At 33.6% G+C, this 14,439-nt stretch overlaps 1 protein-coding gene and 1 non-coding gene across 4 annotated transcripts in view; one reads left to right on the top strand and one right to left on the bottom strand.

Moving 5' to 3' along the window:
* The window catches only part of ORC4 (origin recognition complex subunit 4), a 96,640-nt gene that overhangs the window by 66,931 nt on the left and 15,270 nt on the right, over window positions 1-14,439 (top strand). For all 3 annotated transcript variants that reach the window (XM_060106176.1, XM_060106174.1, XM_060106175.1), the window contains 5 exons: window positions 277-362; window positions 3,482-3,530; window positions 5,395-5,546; window positions 8,328-8,501; window positions 14,163-14,249. In XM_060106176.1, the coding sequence (XP_059962159.1) occupies window positions 277-362; window positions 3,482-3,530; window positions 5,395-5,546; window positions 8,328-8,501; window positions 14,163-14,249 (548 nt within the window). The remainder of the gene's footprint in view (window positions 1-276; window positions 363-3,481; window positions 3,531-5,394; window positions 5,547-8,327; window positions 8,502-14,162; window positions 14,250-14,439) is intronic.
* On the bottom strand, window positions 6,191-6,381 carry LOC132495589 (U2 spliceosomal RNA). Its single transcript, XR_009533315.1, has one exon. It is a non-coding gene; the product is annotated as a U2 spliceosomal RNA (small nuclear RNA).

Genomic DNA, 14,439 nt, shown 5'->3' with positions numbered 1-14,439 from the left:
ATAAAGGAGACACATAAGGTCTCGTTTTTTATCTTGATTTTCTTATCTTTTTTTAAAATAATACTAATCCCAAGGAAGATGGTTCTTTGAGTCTATTAAATGTTTTCACTGTTGAGTTTTTAAAAGGAAATAATGTACACTAACAGGCTTTGACTTTTTTCTTTGTAATTAAATTTTAAAAAGCATTAGAAAATTTACTTGACTGGAAAATAATCTGCATTGTATCAAATACATATTTCATTTTTATTAAATACTTTAAAATGGGCTTTATTTCAGGACTGCTGCAGATCAATGATAATATTGCCTTAAAGGAAATCACAAGGCAGTTAAATCTGGAAAATGTAGTTGGAGATAAAGTTTTTGTAAGTATCATTTTCATTATTTTATTAAATAGGCTTCAAATTAAAGTCTGTATAGCATAGATACGTTTATATTTTTGGAAGAGTAGCAAGAGTTCAGAGATTCTAAATTGAAATATGCAAGATTCTTATAAGAATGTACAATGTACTAGGATGCATTTATTCATCAAATCTTTATGTTTAGATACTTCAGGAAATCCAGGTTTGTGTAGATATTATCTGAGTTTGTTTCTTTATCTGTAAGATAAATATGATTCTCTACCCTTGGAAGTAGATTAATATGTTTTTAAAAATACTACACTCTAGCAGTCTATTTCTAGTCTTATGAGACTTGGATAGCATGGGAGTAGTGGAAAATGTATTGAATTTGAAGCTACAAAAAGTGGATTTGAGTCTTGCCCTATAACTATTGACTACCTGGTAATCATGGCTAATAAATATCTTTGAATTATAGATTCCTCACCTGTTAAATTGGCATTATCTTATTATACTTACTTCACAGATTTATTCAAAAGAAGTATTAAACATCATTTATGTTTTTTTTTTAAATAGGATGGTAATATGCTGTGCAAATGTCAGTTATCTCTTATTATTAAAATGTTCACAGAAAGTTACCCACATCTCATTATTGTAGCTTGGAATCTCAGGACAGTAAACATCAATAATTTAAACTGATAAGAAATGTTTTGGAACTTTTATTAAACTTTTTACCTACCACTTGATTTATAAGGCTCAAGGGAAACATGATAAACTTGCAGCTGCCTTAATTTTCATAATGAAATGACTCATCTGCTTAATGCAATTGAAGCAGGTTGTAGACGTTCCAAGTTAATTTTCTGGTCACTGGTGATCATTCAGTGGTGTCACTCTAATCTCTAAACTGTGTCTCTGTTCTGCAGTAACACTGCCATAGTTGTGTAGGCCTCCTAACATTTAGTAATTTTATTCTTTAAAAATTACCTATAAAAAGTTGAGCCAATCATGTGTTACCTTTCCATTATCTACAGGTCTTTTTTTTTCTTTTTTCTTTTTTTGGCTGCATTGGGTCTTCATTGCTGCACGCGGGCTTTCTCTAGTTGTGGTGAGCGGGGCTACTCTTCATTGCGGTGGGCAAGCTTCTCATTTCAGTGGCTTCTCTTGTTGTGGAACACAGGCTCTAGGTGCGTGGGCTTCGATATTTGTGGCACATGGGCTCAGTAGTTGTGGCTCGCGGGCTCTAGAGCGCGGGCTCTGTAGTTGTGGCACACAGGCTTAGTTGTTCTGTGGCATGTGGGATCTTCCTGGACCAGGGATTGAACCCGTGTCCCCTGCATTGGCAGGCAGATTCTTAACCACTGCACCACCAGGGAAGTCCCTATCTACAGGTCTTTGAAGTGCAAGTTCAAATGCTTCTTCTGTAAATCTGTTGTTCTACCTCCTGTCCAGAATGTAATGTAGAAGATAGCGGCCTACTTGGCAAAGGAGAGTTACTATTATGTAGACTCTGTTTGGCTTTTGGTTTCCAGTAGATTAGTGTTTCTGACTTTTCTAAATAGAGCTATTTGCATTGGGTTCATATGAAATAATACAAGGCACAGTTGGTTATCATCCTAGTCATCACTATTATCATAATCCCCACATATACAGATTATTAGTTTAACTTCTACATTGTATAGATTAGGCACCTGAGGCTAAGAGAACATAATTAGTGTGCCTAAAGTCATAAAATGACAAAGGCTGGACATTAAGAAACTAAGTGATTTAACCCAGACCCTTTCTGTTTTGATGTACTTAGAGCAAACTTGTATATTCTTTTATATATATATATATATATATATATATATATGTATATACACACACACATAAATGTGTATATTTATATAAATATATACTTATATAAGTAAATTCTTATAATATGTACATATGAATTTATCTAAGTATATACTTACACTTAATGTCAGGTACAATAGTCTTTAAAAAAATAGCAAAATGTTAGCAACCTTTGAGTAACTTTGACCACTGATTTTCCAACAGATTGTCTCTGATCCTTTGTTTATGTTATGGTAAATACCTCTTGCCCTGCCTACCTTGGAAATAGTATTACTTGACAGTATGTAATCATCACAAAATATGTAGAAGCTCTTTAAAACCTGTTATGCTATTTTATATCAGTTCTCTCTACTGGGAAACAAACAAGTGGGTTTCTTTTTTCCTATATATCTCTTCAAATTTAAAGTTGGCTGTTTCTTTAAATTAAGAAATCTGAATGAAGTAAAAATTAAGGACTTCAGTGAAAAAATATTTTAATGAGGCCTTTATCCACATGCTGGAACATCTGGATAATGCATCTGCTACTCTATTAATTTCCAACCAGAATATTTAAGTTGTATCCAAAAATGTTTTGGCTGTGTTCCAAGTAAACATAGCCAAATTTGATATGATATATACAAATTCTATAATATTCTCTTGAATAGAGAAACACTGTTTTATTGTCTGATGTTTGAGGCAAGTTTCTTCTCCCTTTTCCTTTTGGATCTCATTTAAATTCATGGTAATTTTTTTAGTGGTACAAGTTTGAGACTTGCAAGAGACTGATGTGTTTCAAGATACAAAGTGCAATGGATTTCTTGTTCTCTGACTATTCAGAATATAACAACTCTTAAAAATTACCTTTAGGGCTTCCCTGGTGGCGCAGTGGTTGAGAGTCCGCCTGCCGATGCAGGGGACACGGGTTCATGCCCTGGTCCGGGAAGATCCCACCTGCTGTGGAGCGGCTGGGCCCGTGAGCCATGGCCGCTGAGCCTGCGCATCCGGAGCCTGTGCTCCGCAACGGGAGAGGCCACAACAGTGAGAGGCCCACATACTGCAAAAAAAAAAAAAAACCTTTAAATAAAGTTAACAGTTTTACAGATTTTATCCAGAAAATATAAAATTTTGAACATGGCATAATAATGCCATTTTCAGTGCCATCTCTACTTTTGTATTTAAGTTTTAGATTGTAAGCATAGAGATATTCAGCTCAGAATCTGGCCAATGACTTTGGCCAGATACACAATGTCTATACAATATATAGAGTCATATAGCCCTCTTTTATGCTTTATTTCACTAAACTTCTAGTCATGGTATCTTTTTTTGTTATTCAGGGAAGCTTTGCTGAAAACCTTTCATTTCTTCTGGAAGCTTTAAAAAAAGGTAAATATTAATATGTTTAACAATATCAAAAGATATTTGTTTAGCTTTATTTTTCCCTTGATCATATGCTTTTACAAAAAAAAAGAAATATAAAAAAGAATAAAATAACGACCACTGAAATCCCTAATAATAGTGATTATTCCAATTAACATTTGATTTCATATCTTTATTCACCTGTAGTATATCGTTGGTATAGATAGACATAATTTTCAATAAAAATAAAATCTTTTCTATTTTGTTGTGTGATATACATCTTTTCACTTACTCATGGTATGTCGTAAGCATCTTTCCATGTCAGTAAATATTGAGGTGCATCATCATTTTTGTGGTTCTCATATATTTCATTTTTAAAATATAAATTAACTATAATTTAAAATTCTAATATAATGAATTATAATTTATTAATCACCAGCTATCAACTTTTATTTCTAATTTTGTATAATTAGGAAGAAATGCTTAAATGATCATCCAGATATCCTGGGGTAAATTTCAATGAGTAGAATTCTAGATTAAAAGGTTCTACATTTAAAAGAATAAATATTAATTACCAAACTACCCTAGAAGGTCCATTTTCTAAACATATTTTAAAGTACTTTTTTCCTACAGGACCTCAAAAACAATTATTTTCATGTTTGCCTATTTAATAGAAATTTTTTTTATTTTAGTTTAATTTGCATAATTTGGGTACTGAAGATGCTCATATCAAATTTTAATTGGCCACTGATATTTACTGGTTTGTGTATTTCCTGTTGGTTCTTTGCCTTATTTTGGTGGTTTATCTCATACTTATTATGTGAATTCTTGCACTTGTTTCTTTCTTCTCTTAAGTTTGGTTTGGACTTCTCAGAATAGAAGTTTAAAATTTTTTACATAGTCAAAATTTTTCCCTCCTTCATACTTTGACGTTCACTTATATTTTCATCCAGTATGTATAATTCATAATTTGGCTGGCATTTATTTTCGTAAGGTGTAAAGTAAAGATCTAATCTTGAAAATACCACTTTTTCCATTGTTATGTAATGCTATATTTTATCAAAAACTAAAGTACTATATTATGTAGGTTTAGACTTCTGAGTGGTCCCTGTGGTTTTAATATCATTTAGGTTAATGCATATGTTTTATTATCTATTAGATAATATTATCAGATATTATCTAACAGGTAATATTAATTATTATTAATAAATCTGTTTATTATCAGTTTTTTTCACTTTTTATGCAAATATAAAGCCTTAGACCTTAAGGTAATAGTGATTGTTCTGCTAAAGTTTCCATTGTTGTGAGGAGAAAAACAAATCCACAGAGTCATGTTGAACTTCTCCCTATTGTTGAAGTGTTAATATTGTCATTAGTAGGTGTTAAAGTAGCTTTGGTTAAACTTCATAGTACAACGGTTATTTATAAAAATTATTCCTATGGGAAGATTTACTTTGCATTTCTACTAACTAAAAGTAAGTGTCTTTTGAAGTAATAGTTTTATGTCCCTGTGTATTTAATCCCAAAGTGTTTTGGTCTCTGTAGGTGTTAAAAGATCCTTGTCAATTTTCTGATGATTGAAGAATTATGTTTACATAATTTAAAAAACAATAGTCTTCAGTCATTTAAATGATTTTCTTAACATCAGTAAAGCTACTAGAGTCTGGTGATTAGACTGAATTTCCTGAGGGCCATAGGGGCTATTTTGTCCTTTGAATTATTTTTTTTGTTGAATAAATGTACATGCATTGGTAAGTGCCCTACCCAAAGTAGGTTATCAATATATTTTTTATGAATTGAGTTTTAAAAAATGAAATGTAATAAATACTTTGGAAATTTAAGAAAGGCTGATATAATTGCTTGTTAATATAAAACTCTTATTTTTTCTTAGGTGACCGGACTAGTAGTTGCCCAGTGATCTTCATATTAGATGAATTTGATCTTTTTGCTCATCATAAAAACCAAACACTCCTCTATAATCTTTTTGACATTTCTCAGTCTGCACAGACTCCAGTAGCAGTTATTGGTCTTACATGTAGATTGGTAAGTGTTTCTATTTTAAAAATTGATTATAATATTTAGAAAATTAAAGCTTAATTACTGATTTAGTCACTATGTAGGTCATTTTTCAAATGTATTTCATCAATACTTGGCACATTTATCCCACTTTTCAACTCAAATTGAGGAAAACAAGGGAATATTTATCACATATCCTCATAGACTAATACCTCCTGCAGTCTAATCAAATCACTGAATAAAAAAATGTTAAGTGAGATTATGCTAATAAATATAATTTCTACATTAGCAAATAAAGAAAAAGTTAAATAACCTCACTACCATTTTATAAAAATTGCTAATATTTTCTACTTTTTACATTTAAGATTCTTTCCATATTTTAAAAATGCTTGGAATCAACTCAAAATGATACTGTCCCAACTTGTAAGTATACATGTCCAGAAATGGAAGGGATTATCTCTATCAGGTTGTCACAGTAGATAGTGGCTTCTTTGCTCCTTGGAGGATTTTAGAATGATTTAACCATAGTGTTAATGTCACTATCACATTACTTTGTGAAGACTCCATGCATGTTGAACCTTGTGTACCTTCAGACAGCTTATGTAGGTCTTTTTGCGTTTACCTTCTTTCTCTCTCTATCTCTCTCTTTTTTTTTTAAAATTTTTCCCCAAAGTGGGTGCACCATTCTTGGAAGTACTGCAATACCAGGTCAATGCATGGAATGGATGGAGCAAGTTCCTATTCCATCTCCTAGTTCCAGAAATCCATTTAATTCATTGTCCTCAGATAGAGCACATATCAGTTATTAAACTGATAAAAACAGATACTACACTTGATCTTAGCCAAAAGGCCGAGAAGCAGTGTGTTTACCTTCTTTTACTCTCCTAGTATGAACTTTCTAATTGAATTCAGGTAAAACTGGGTTTTAAGAGTCACCTCTCTTCTTATACTATGGCTGCCATATATCTGTAGCTTTCATCCTTTTTCCTTCTTCATTTATGGCAGGCTTATGTCAAGCCCTTATTCTCCTTTTGTACAGCTCGTTCCCTTTTTTAGAAACGTGAAACTCTTTACTAAGTCATCTTTCAACAGTCTTGCTAGTGCTGTTTCTCAAAGGAGTGGCTTTCTGTGTCCTCCTTCCCCAGTGCTCTAGAGCTTACGATGTATGCTTTCATAATAAACCTCTCTCACAGAAAATCTGGCTGGTTCTCCACATATCTTTATTCCTCTTTTCAAAATGTAGCAGTCTAACACAGTGGTTAAGGAAGCACATTCTTCCTTGCTAAAAGCTCTTCCTTTGGGTGGAAGTGGCAGTGGCAAATGCTTTTGACCCAGTGAGGGACAAAATAAAGGGTTAGTAGCTCCTTAGCCATATTATCAGAGGCTCTGTATGTATAATTCTCCAACTGTGTAATTCAAGTCTAAGTATATATCTGTGTGTCCATGTTTATAGGGAAAGAGCAAAAGGATCGATGGAGTAGTGATTTTGCTAGCAAATAACCTCTTCCTTGTGGCAGTAATTTTTTTTTTCTACTATTCCCTGTATCCCCACATTACCAATTTCTGTCATTACTGCCCACCACCAAGCTATCAGTTACTGTTCACCTCTAAAATTCTTTTACTTCCATCTCTTTCCATTCCCAACTTCAGGCTCTTAATTATTGCTTACCTCTATGGGTGATCTAGAACTGCTCCTTAGTAGAAAATAAATGTATAATATTTCTGTCTCTGAACATAACTTTTAATTGTCTTATGCTGGCACTATATTTTTCTTTAACCTGTAAACACATGTCAGGTTTTTCATCCACCCTCCCCCACTCTAACCCCAAGCTATTAATCTTTCCTGTCTTCCTTTCCACACTAACCATGATGCCATGCATGATGCCTTTTCAGTCGCTTTAATTCTTTCCTGTGTATCATTGGTTTCTTAACCTAGAATCATTGGATAGATTTGAAAATCCGTATTTCTGGGCCTCACCACAGCTTTTTGTTTTTCTTTTTTTATAGAAAATTGACACTAGCTCCCTCACTTTTCAAGGAAAAATAGCACTAATACAAGTAGTTTCTCAAATATTGTTATAAAAAAGCCAAAAGACAGAATAATTTACCAGCGTCACAGTGTGTTCCTGCCAGTTTCCTCTTCTACAGTTTGTTCCTTAAGTCCAGCGTGGCTTCAGCTTAAATTTGTATTGTTTAGTGAACTGAATTTTTCTCCATTATACATGCTGCTTCTTGAGTCTTTGTTACATAAAACAATAAAGATGTTTAAATTTTCATGAATGTTAGTAAGTCTAATTATATTTTATTATCTTAATTTTTTATCTGAATTCTTCATAGAATGTATGAAATTGCTTATTGATAGCTATAATTTTTTAAGCAGTTATTGTTGGTCTTGCAGTGTTAAAGATTAGCTGAGAAAAATTTTTAAGCAGTTATTGTTGGTCTTGCAATGTTAAAAGATTAGCTGAGAAAAACATGGTTTGAAAAAGGCTTGACATCACCAGGCTTACAAGTGCTTAGAAGGGGATTAAAAGTAGTCTTGGATTAAAAATACTTTTAGAGGCTTGGTTTATTTCCAAGCCACATTCTCTTACCTCTACTACCTTGTAGCCCTAAGTAGATCAAGGGAATAATTAAATTTTTTTTAATGCTTAATTGTCTATTACAGGATAAGCATTTTTAATGCTTAATTGTCTATTACAGGATAAGCATTGCTGATTATAAGTGATAGTTCAAATAGTTATACCTCTAACATTGGTATGGTTATTTTAAACATGCATCTTACGGAGATTTTTGTTTGTTTTTAAGGATATTTTGGAACTCTTAGAAAAGAGAGTGAAGTCACGATTTTCCCACCGGCAGATACACTTAATGAATTCATTTGGTTTTCCACAGTATCTTAAAATATTTAAAGAACAATTATCTCTACCTGCAGTATTTCCAGGCAAGATTTTCGCTGAGAAGTGGAATGAAAATGTTCAGGTAGTTTGGAAAAAAGACAATAATGTTAAAGTAATATTTGTGTCTTGCTATACCATTTGAAAGCAATTAAAACTTGAAAATCTTTAAAATCTGTAAGTTAGCATAAAATTTCTAATATTACTATGGCACAAAACTGCATTAATACAAATTATACTCTTTTGTGTGTGTATTTTCTTTTAAAAAACAGTTAAAATGTCATACTTCTAAATTTTTTTTCTCAAAAGAACTTTTATGAGATTTGTTTTATTTGTATCTGGTTTATATTTTAGATTACTTTGTTAATGAACTTCATCATTAAATACTTATTTTCTTTATTTTATAAGTTTAGCAATATATTAATTTAGTAAGGTTCATACCTACCTATCCAGTGTAGATTTTTCTTTTCCAGTTCTCATGAACAACTTAAGCGTTTTTCTCATTGGGTCTATTAATAGGCAATTCAGACTGTGGCAACTTTGGTTATATTATCTATATTGACATATCCCATCTTTGAGTCCTTGGAGCCCTGAGGGTCTTAAGTTGCAAATGCACACTCACTTGTTGTTTTAAACATTTACTGAACCTTGTGGACTCTAAGTATACTTAAGTTGAACAGCCTAATTTGTACAGACTGTTGTTTTTATCAGCTAAGCATACTAGCATCAGTTTATCTTATACTGACAAGTTCTGGTTGGCAGGGAAAAGGGAGAGAGTGTATGTGTGTGAATGTGTGTTTAATAATGTGTTTGAAAAACAATATTACTGAATAAATCTTACATGTCAAAAATATGGGCCTTGTGAAAGTGGAAAATAATATAGAGTCCTTGGTTATGAAAGAATTAGGAAAAATTGGTCTATAATATTAAATACTAATGAGTGAGGATGATTAGATCTGCTTAGAGTTAAACAGTTTATATTTATTGGCTCTAAAAGATTGTTTTATGTTATAGCAATAATGATAGATTATATTTTTTACTGTAAAATCTTAAATATCAATACCAAATTAAAAGTGAGAGTTTGCATTTATTTTGCTTTTTAATGATTCTTGTTTTTTTCTCCCATCTTTGTTGAGGTATAACTGACAAATTAGAAATTGCTTATATTTAAGGTATACAACTTGATGTTTTGGTATACATTGTGAAATACCACAATCAAGCTATAATATTTAACATATCCATCACCTCATATAGATCTCTTTCTTTTCTCCTTTTTTTTAAATTTTGTGGTAAAACAGTTAAGTTTTATCTTCTAAGCAAATTTAAAGTATATACTACTGTATCATTAACTATAATCACATTGCTGTCCATTACTTACGCAGAACTTAACTTGTATAACTGAAACTTGATTCTTATTTTGATTTAAAATAGAGTCAGCTTATTTGAGCACTATTAATTTTGACACAGTTTTTTAAAATTAAAAGTTACTAACAAAATTTAATCAGTGCTCAAGAATACATGGTAAAAGGTAGAACTTTCCCTTATGTCCATGCCCATCTTCCCTCCTTTCACTACAAAGTAATTATTTGGTTTGTAGCATTTCAGACCTTATATATTGATACAAGCCAAATTTGTTTTTACATAAAGGATTCAAACCTTAGATATTATTCTTTGGTTTACCTTTTTTACTTTGTTGTAATCATTAATTTCATTTTTTTCCTAATGTAACTATACAGAATTGTATATCAAAATGATTGACTTTATCCTTAAATCATGATATTGTGTCATGATATAATTAGGTGTGGGTCCTTCCTTCCACCTTCCTCCCCAAATTAACTTTTCCTGGGACTCAGATATTTACTAGCTCGTGCAAGTTTTTCTTGATACTGTATCTAATTGTAAGAGTCCATGCTTTAAGAGCACTTTATAGTTGGTGCTCTCACATTGTCTTTTCCTTTACCTGGATCTGGAGTGGGTCAGAGCTCTGAATCTTTGGCCTCTGAATCCACTTTTGAGTGCATCACAGACTTTCACCTTTTACAACTCCTGAACTGTTGTCTTGTTACAACAGTGTGTTTTTCTGATTGCTTTAGTGATCAAATGCAATCTTAGTATTTAAATGTCTGTGCTTTCCCAGGGCTTTTATTATTCTTATCCCGGCTCACTTTCCTTTCCTAAGACGACTACGTAAGCCCAGATTATACTGTACTGTCATCCATCTTTCTACGTAAGCCCAGATTATACTGTACTGTCATCCGTCTTTCTGTCCCTCCCAGCTATGTTGTATTCTGAGATCCTAGAATGGGTATATAAAGGAAGTAGATGGTGACAGTTACTGTGAAGCATAACTCTGGATGACTCAGAAGATGGTAAGCATGTGATGTAGAGTGGCTAACCCTAGGTTTTTGGTCCTTCTTTGCTGAACACTGAATTTAGAGGCAGGATGATAGGAATGAATGTGAACACTCTCCTGTCATCTTTTTGATAATCTTATAGTTCTTTCATAAGGTAGAACTAATACCACTGGAGTTTGTGTCTCTTAGTTCTAATATTTTCTTGCCCTATCCTAATCATTTGCCACCTCCCTTTAGGGTATGCTAATAAATGAGCTTCACTTGAAAAAAATACGTCAGCACCATGGCCAGAGGCCCTGTCTGAAAAGGGGGGGTGTGCACTGAAGGAGCTATCCTTTCACTCAGTGCTGACTATCCAAGTTTTTCTAATTCCAAGGTTAAACAAAAACAATGGTATAGATGACAGGTCACCTAGGGAATCTCATCCAATAAATATGTTCAGGATAGACTTGAACCTGGACATCCTGTCTAACTTGAATGTTTGTTTTAGCCCTATCCCAGATATGTAAGTAAGCAGGGTAAATACCATCTCAACATGGCAGTATAAGAAAAATCTCTGTATAAAAGAGCATTTAAAAGGACCATAGCACAGAATGACCATCATCAAAAAATCTACAAACAGTAAATGCTGGAGAGGGTGTGGAGAAAAGGGAACCCTCTTGCACTGTTGGTGGGAATGTAAATTGATACAGCCACTATGGAGAACAGTATGGAGGTTCCTTAAAATACTAAAAATAGAACTACCATATAACCCAGCAATCCCACTCTCAAGGCAAATACCCTGAGAAGACCATAATTCAAAAAGAGTCGTGTATCACAGTGTTCATTTCAGCACTATTTACAATCACCAGGACATGGAAGCAACCTAAGTGTCCATCGACAGATGAATGGATAAAGAAGATGTGGCACATATATACGATTGAATATTACTCAGCCATAAAAATAAATGAAATTGAACTATTTGTAGTGAGGTGGATGGACCTAAAGACTGTCATACAGAGTGAAGTAAGTCAGAAAGAGAAAAACAAATACCGTATGCTAACCCATATATATGGAATCTAAAAAAATAAGAAAAGGTTCTGAAGAACCTAGGGGCAGGACAGGAATAAAGACTCAGACATAGAGAATTGACTTGAGGACACAGAGTGGGGAAGGGTAAGCTGGGAGGAAGTGAGAGAGTGCCATGGACATATATACACTACCAAATGTAAAATAGATAGCTAGTGGGAAGCAGCTGCATAGCACAGGGAGATCAGCTCGGTGCTTTGTGAACACCTAGAGGGGTGGGATAGGGATGGTGGGAGGGAGACTCAAGAGGGAGGAGATATGGGGATACATGTATATGTATAACTGATTCACTTGGTTATACAGCAGAAACACAGCATTGTAAAGCAATTATACTCCAAAAAAGATGTTAAATAAATAAATAAATAAAATAAAAGGACCATAGCTAATTCTCCTCAAAGAAAATTCCCACAAAGTGCTATAGCTAAGTTCAAGAAAGATCTACCAACTTTCTTAACCTTCCCTTCCCTGTTTAGTTAACAGAAGGTAAGAATGTTTAGCAGGAAGACTAGGAGATTTAGTATATATACTGCTGCCACTAAGTTATCCCTGGAGCAGCATGAGTCCTCAGGTACTAGTGTAATCCTATAACATTCTCCTTAGAAACTACCTGTGAAGAGGGCACCAGTCAAGCACACTGCACTTGTTTCTGCAACTGCTACTCCTGTGCTCATCAGTGAAAAGGGAATGTGTCAGCTTCCCTGAATAAGGCAGAGAAGACTAAAAACAGTAGCAAGGGAATGGGGACTATAACTAGGATAATATATTTACTGAGAGCATAAAACTTCATCCCATTAGACTAGAACTTATTAGTGAATCTGGATCTTCTCACAGTGGAAGAAGTAGAGACATACAGTTTCAGCTCTAGAAAATACAGAAATACTTAGTTTTCTGGACCTTTTTTTTTGGAAAGAGAATCCTTATTCTTTGCAGATGAGTTTTGAAAAATTATGTCAGTCTTACCCAAGCCTTTTTTGGCTCTGCCAACTCTGATTTTGCTGTCCTTTCATGTAATCTTTTCTTTGGTGCCAGGTGAACCTCACTTTTCATTAATCCTAATTCACTGCAGTCACTGTTTTTAGTCTTCTCTTTCTCTCTTAAAGGGCTTGCTGTTGCTATATATATATTTGTGTCAAACAGGGTTGAATACCCTTGGAAGCATACCAGATGAACATAAAATAATAAAGCAAAGTAATACAAATAAAAAACTTTAGGAAATTAACTGTAGTCCTTGCTTCTGCAGTTGTTGACTCTTACCAAGTCACTTATAAAATTGATATATTAAATATATATTTAGATACTGCTTTTTCAAAGGGCCCTATTGAGCTCTAAATTTCCAAAGCCATCAACTTCTCAAAATACATCTTAATTTAGTTATGCAAAGTATGTAGTTTACATTGTTGATCACCACTTCCCTCTTGAAGTGTGTCCCTCTTGTTTTCTTCCCCTGGTTTTATTGCTCTCTCTTGGATTCTGTTCCAGTCTTCAACATCTTTCTCAGTCTCTTACTTTGCTCCTCTTTTTCCATTTACTTCTTAAACATTGATAATACAAGTTTTACTTCCTGACCACATCTCCCTCTTCACTTCTCCTGGGACATTCTGTTCCCCATAGTTTCATCTTTGATTTTTTTCTAACCCCTCTCCAACCCTGTATCTCTGCTCCCCAGTGGTTGATTCTCCATCAGACATATCTTCTATAAATGTGTTTAATTCTTTCTTGTCTTCACACCACTGTGTTAATTCAGACTCATTTCTTTTCTTAAGTGGACAATTGCAGTTGCCTCCAGTTAGGTTTTCATGCCTTTTTCTTTCCGTACAATCACTTAGCCAAAACTGAAACTCAGGATGACATGACTAACTCATCTTCTGTCCATATGCCACAATCTCCCTACATTGTCCATGATGTTCCCTATAACTGGAATGCTCTTTGTAGCATATTGACTCATACAGTCTTTGTAATAACACTTTACCTTGTTTTTGAAGTATAGTAAATAACCCTTATTCTCTGTTTCATTTAGTGGTGCATTTTGATCATCCCATTAGTACTGACTGTATAGTTTCCCTCTTTAGACTGGAAATGTTGTGGTAGCAAGGGTTATGTTTTATCTTTGTGTCTTTGGAATTAATGTAAAGGGATAAGAAGAAAATCAATAGAGTGGAAATTTGATTTTGATTTTTGTTTTCCACAAATAAGACCAGCACCTATTTAATAATGGATAAATACCAGATAGAGTTCATGAGATACACCAGCCAGTGAGGCACAAGATTACATTTAGGTTTTAAACTGCATTGTTCCTTAATTCTGTTTTGATTTTTTTCCTCTAGAGTCTCTCAGAAGATAGGAATGTGCGAGACGTGCTGCAGAAGCATTTCAATGTCAGCAAAAGCCTGCGGTCACTACACACGCTACTGGTTTGTATTAGTTTTATTTTTATCACTCATTTCTTTCACCAGGTAATTATGTTCTGACGGGAATTGGTTAAACCTCTAGATAAATTTTGGGGAAATAAACATGTCTACTACATTAGGTCTTCCAATCCCTGAATATGGTACGCCTCTTCTTTTATTTAGTTCTTCTTTGATTTCTTTCATCATTTTATAA

Source organism: Mesoplodon densirostris, chromosome 8 (assembly GCF_025265405.1).
Source record: "Mesoplodon densirostris isolate mMesDen1 chromosome 8, mMesDen1 primary haplotype, whole genome shotgun sequence".
NCBI classification, from domain to species: Eukaryota; Metazoa; Chordata; class Mammalia; order Artiodactyla; family Ziphiidae; genus Mesoplodon; species Mesoplodon densirostris.
The sequence above is the reverse complement of the archived record's forward strand: the minus strand, read 5'-3'. Positions and strand labels throughout refer to the sequence as shown.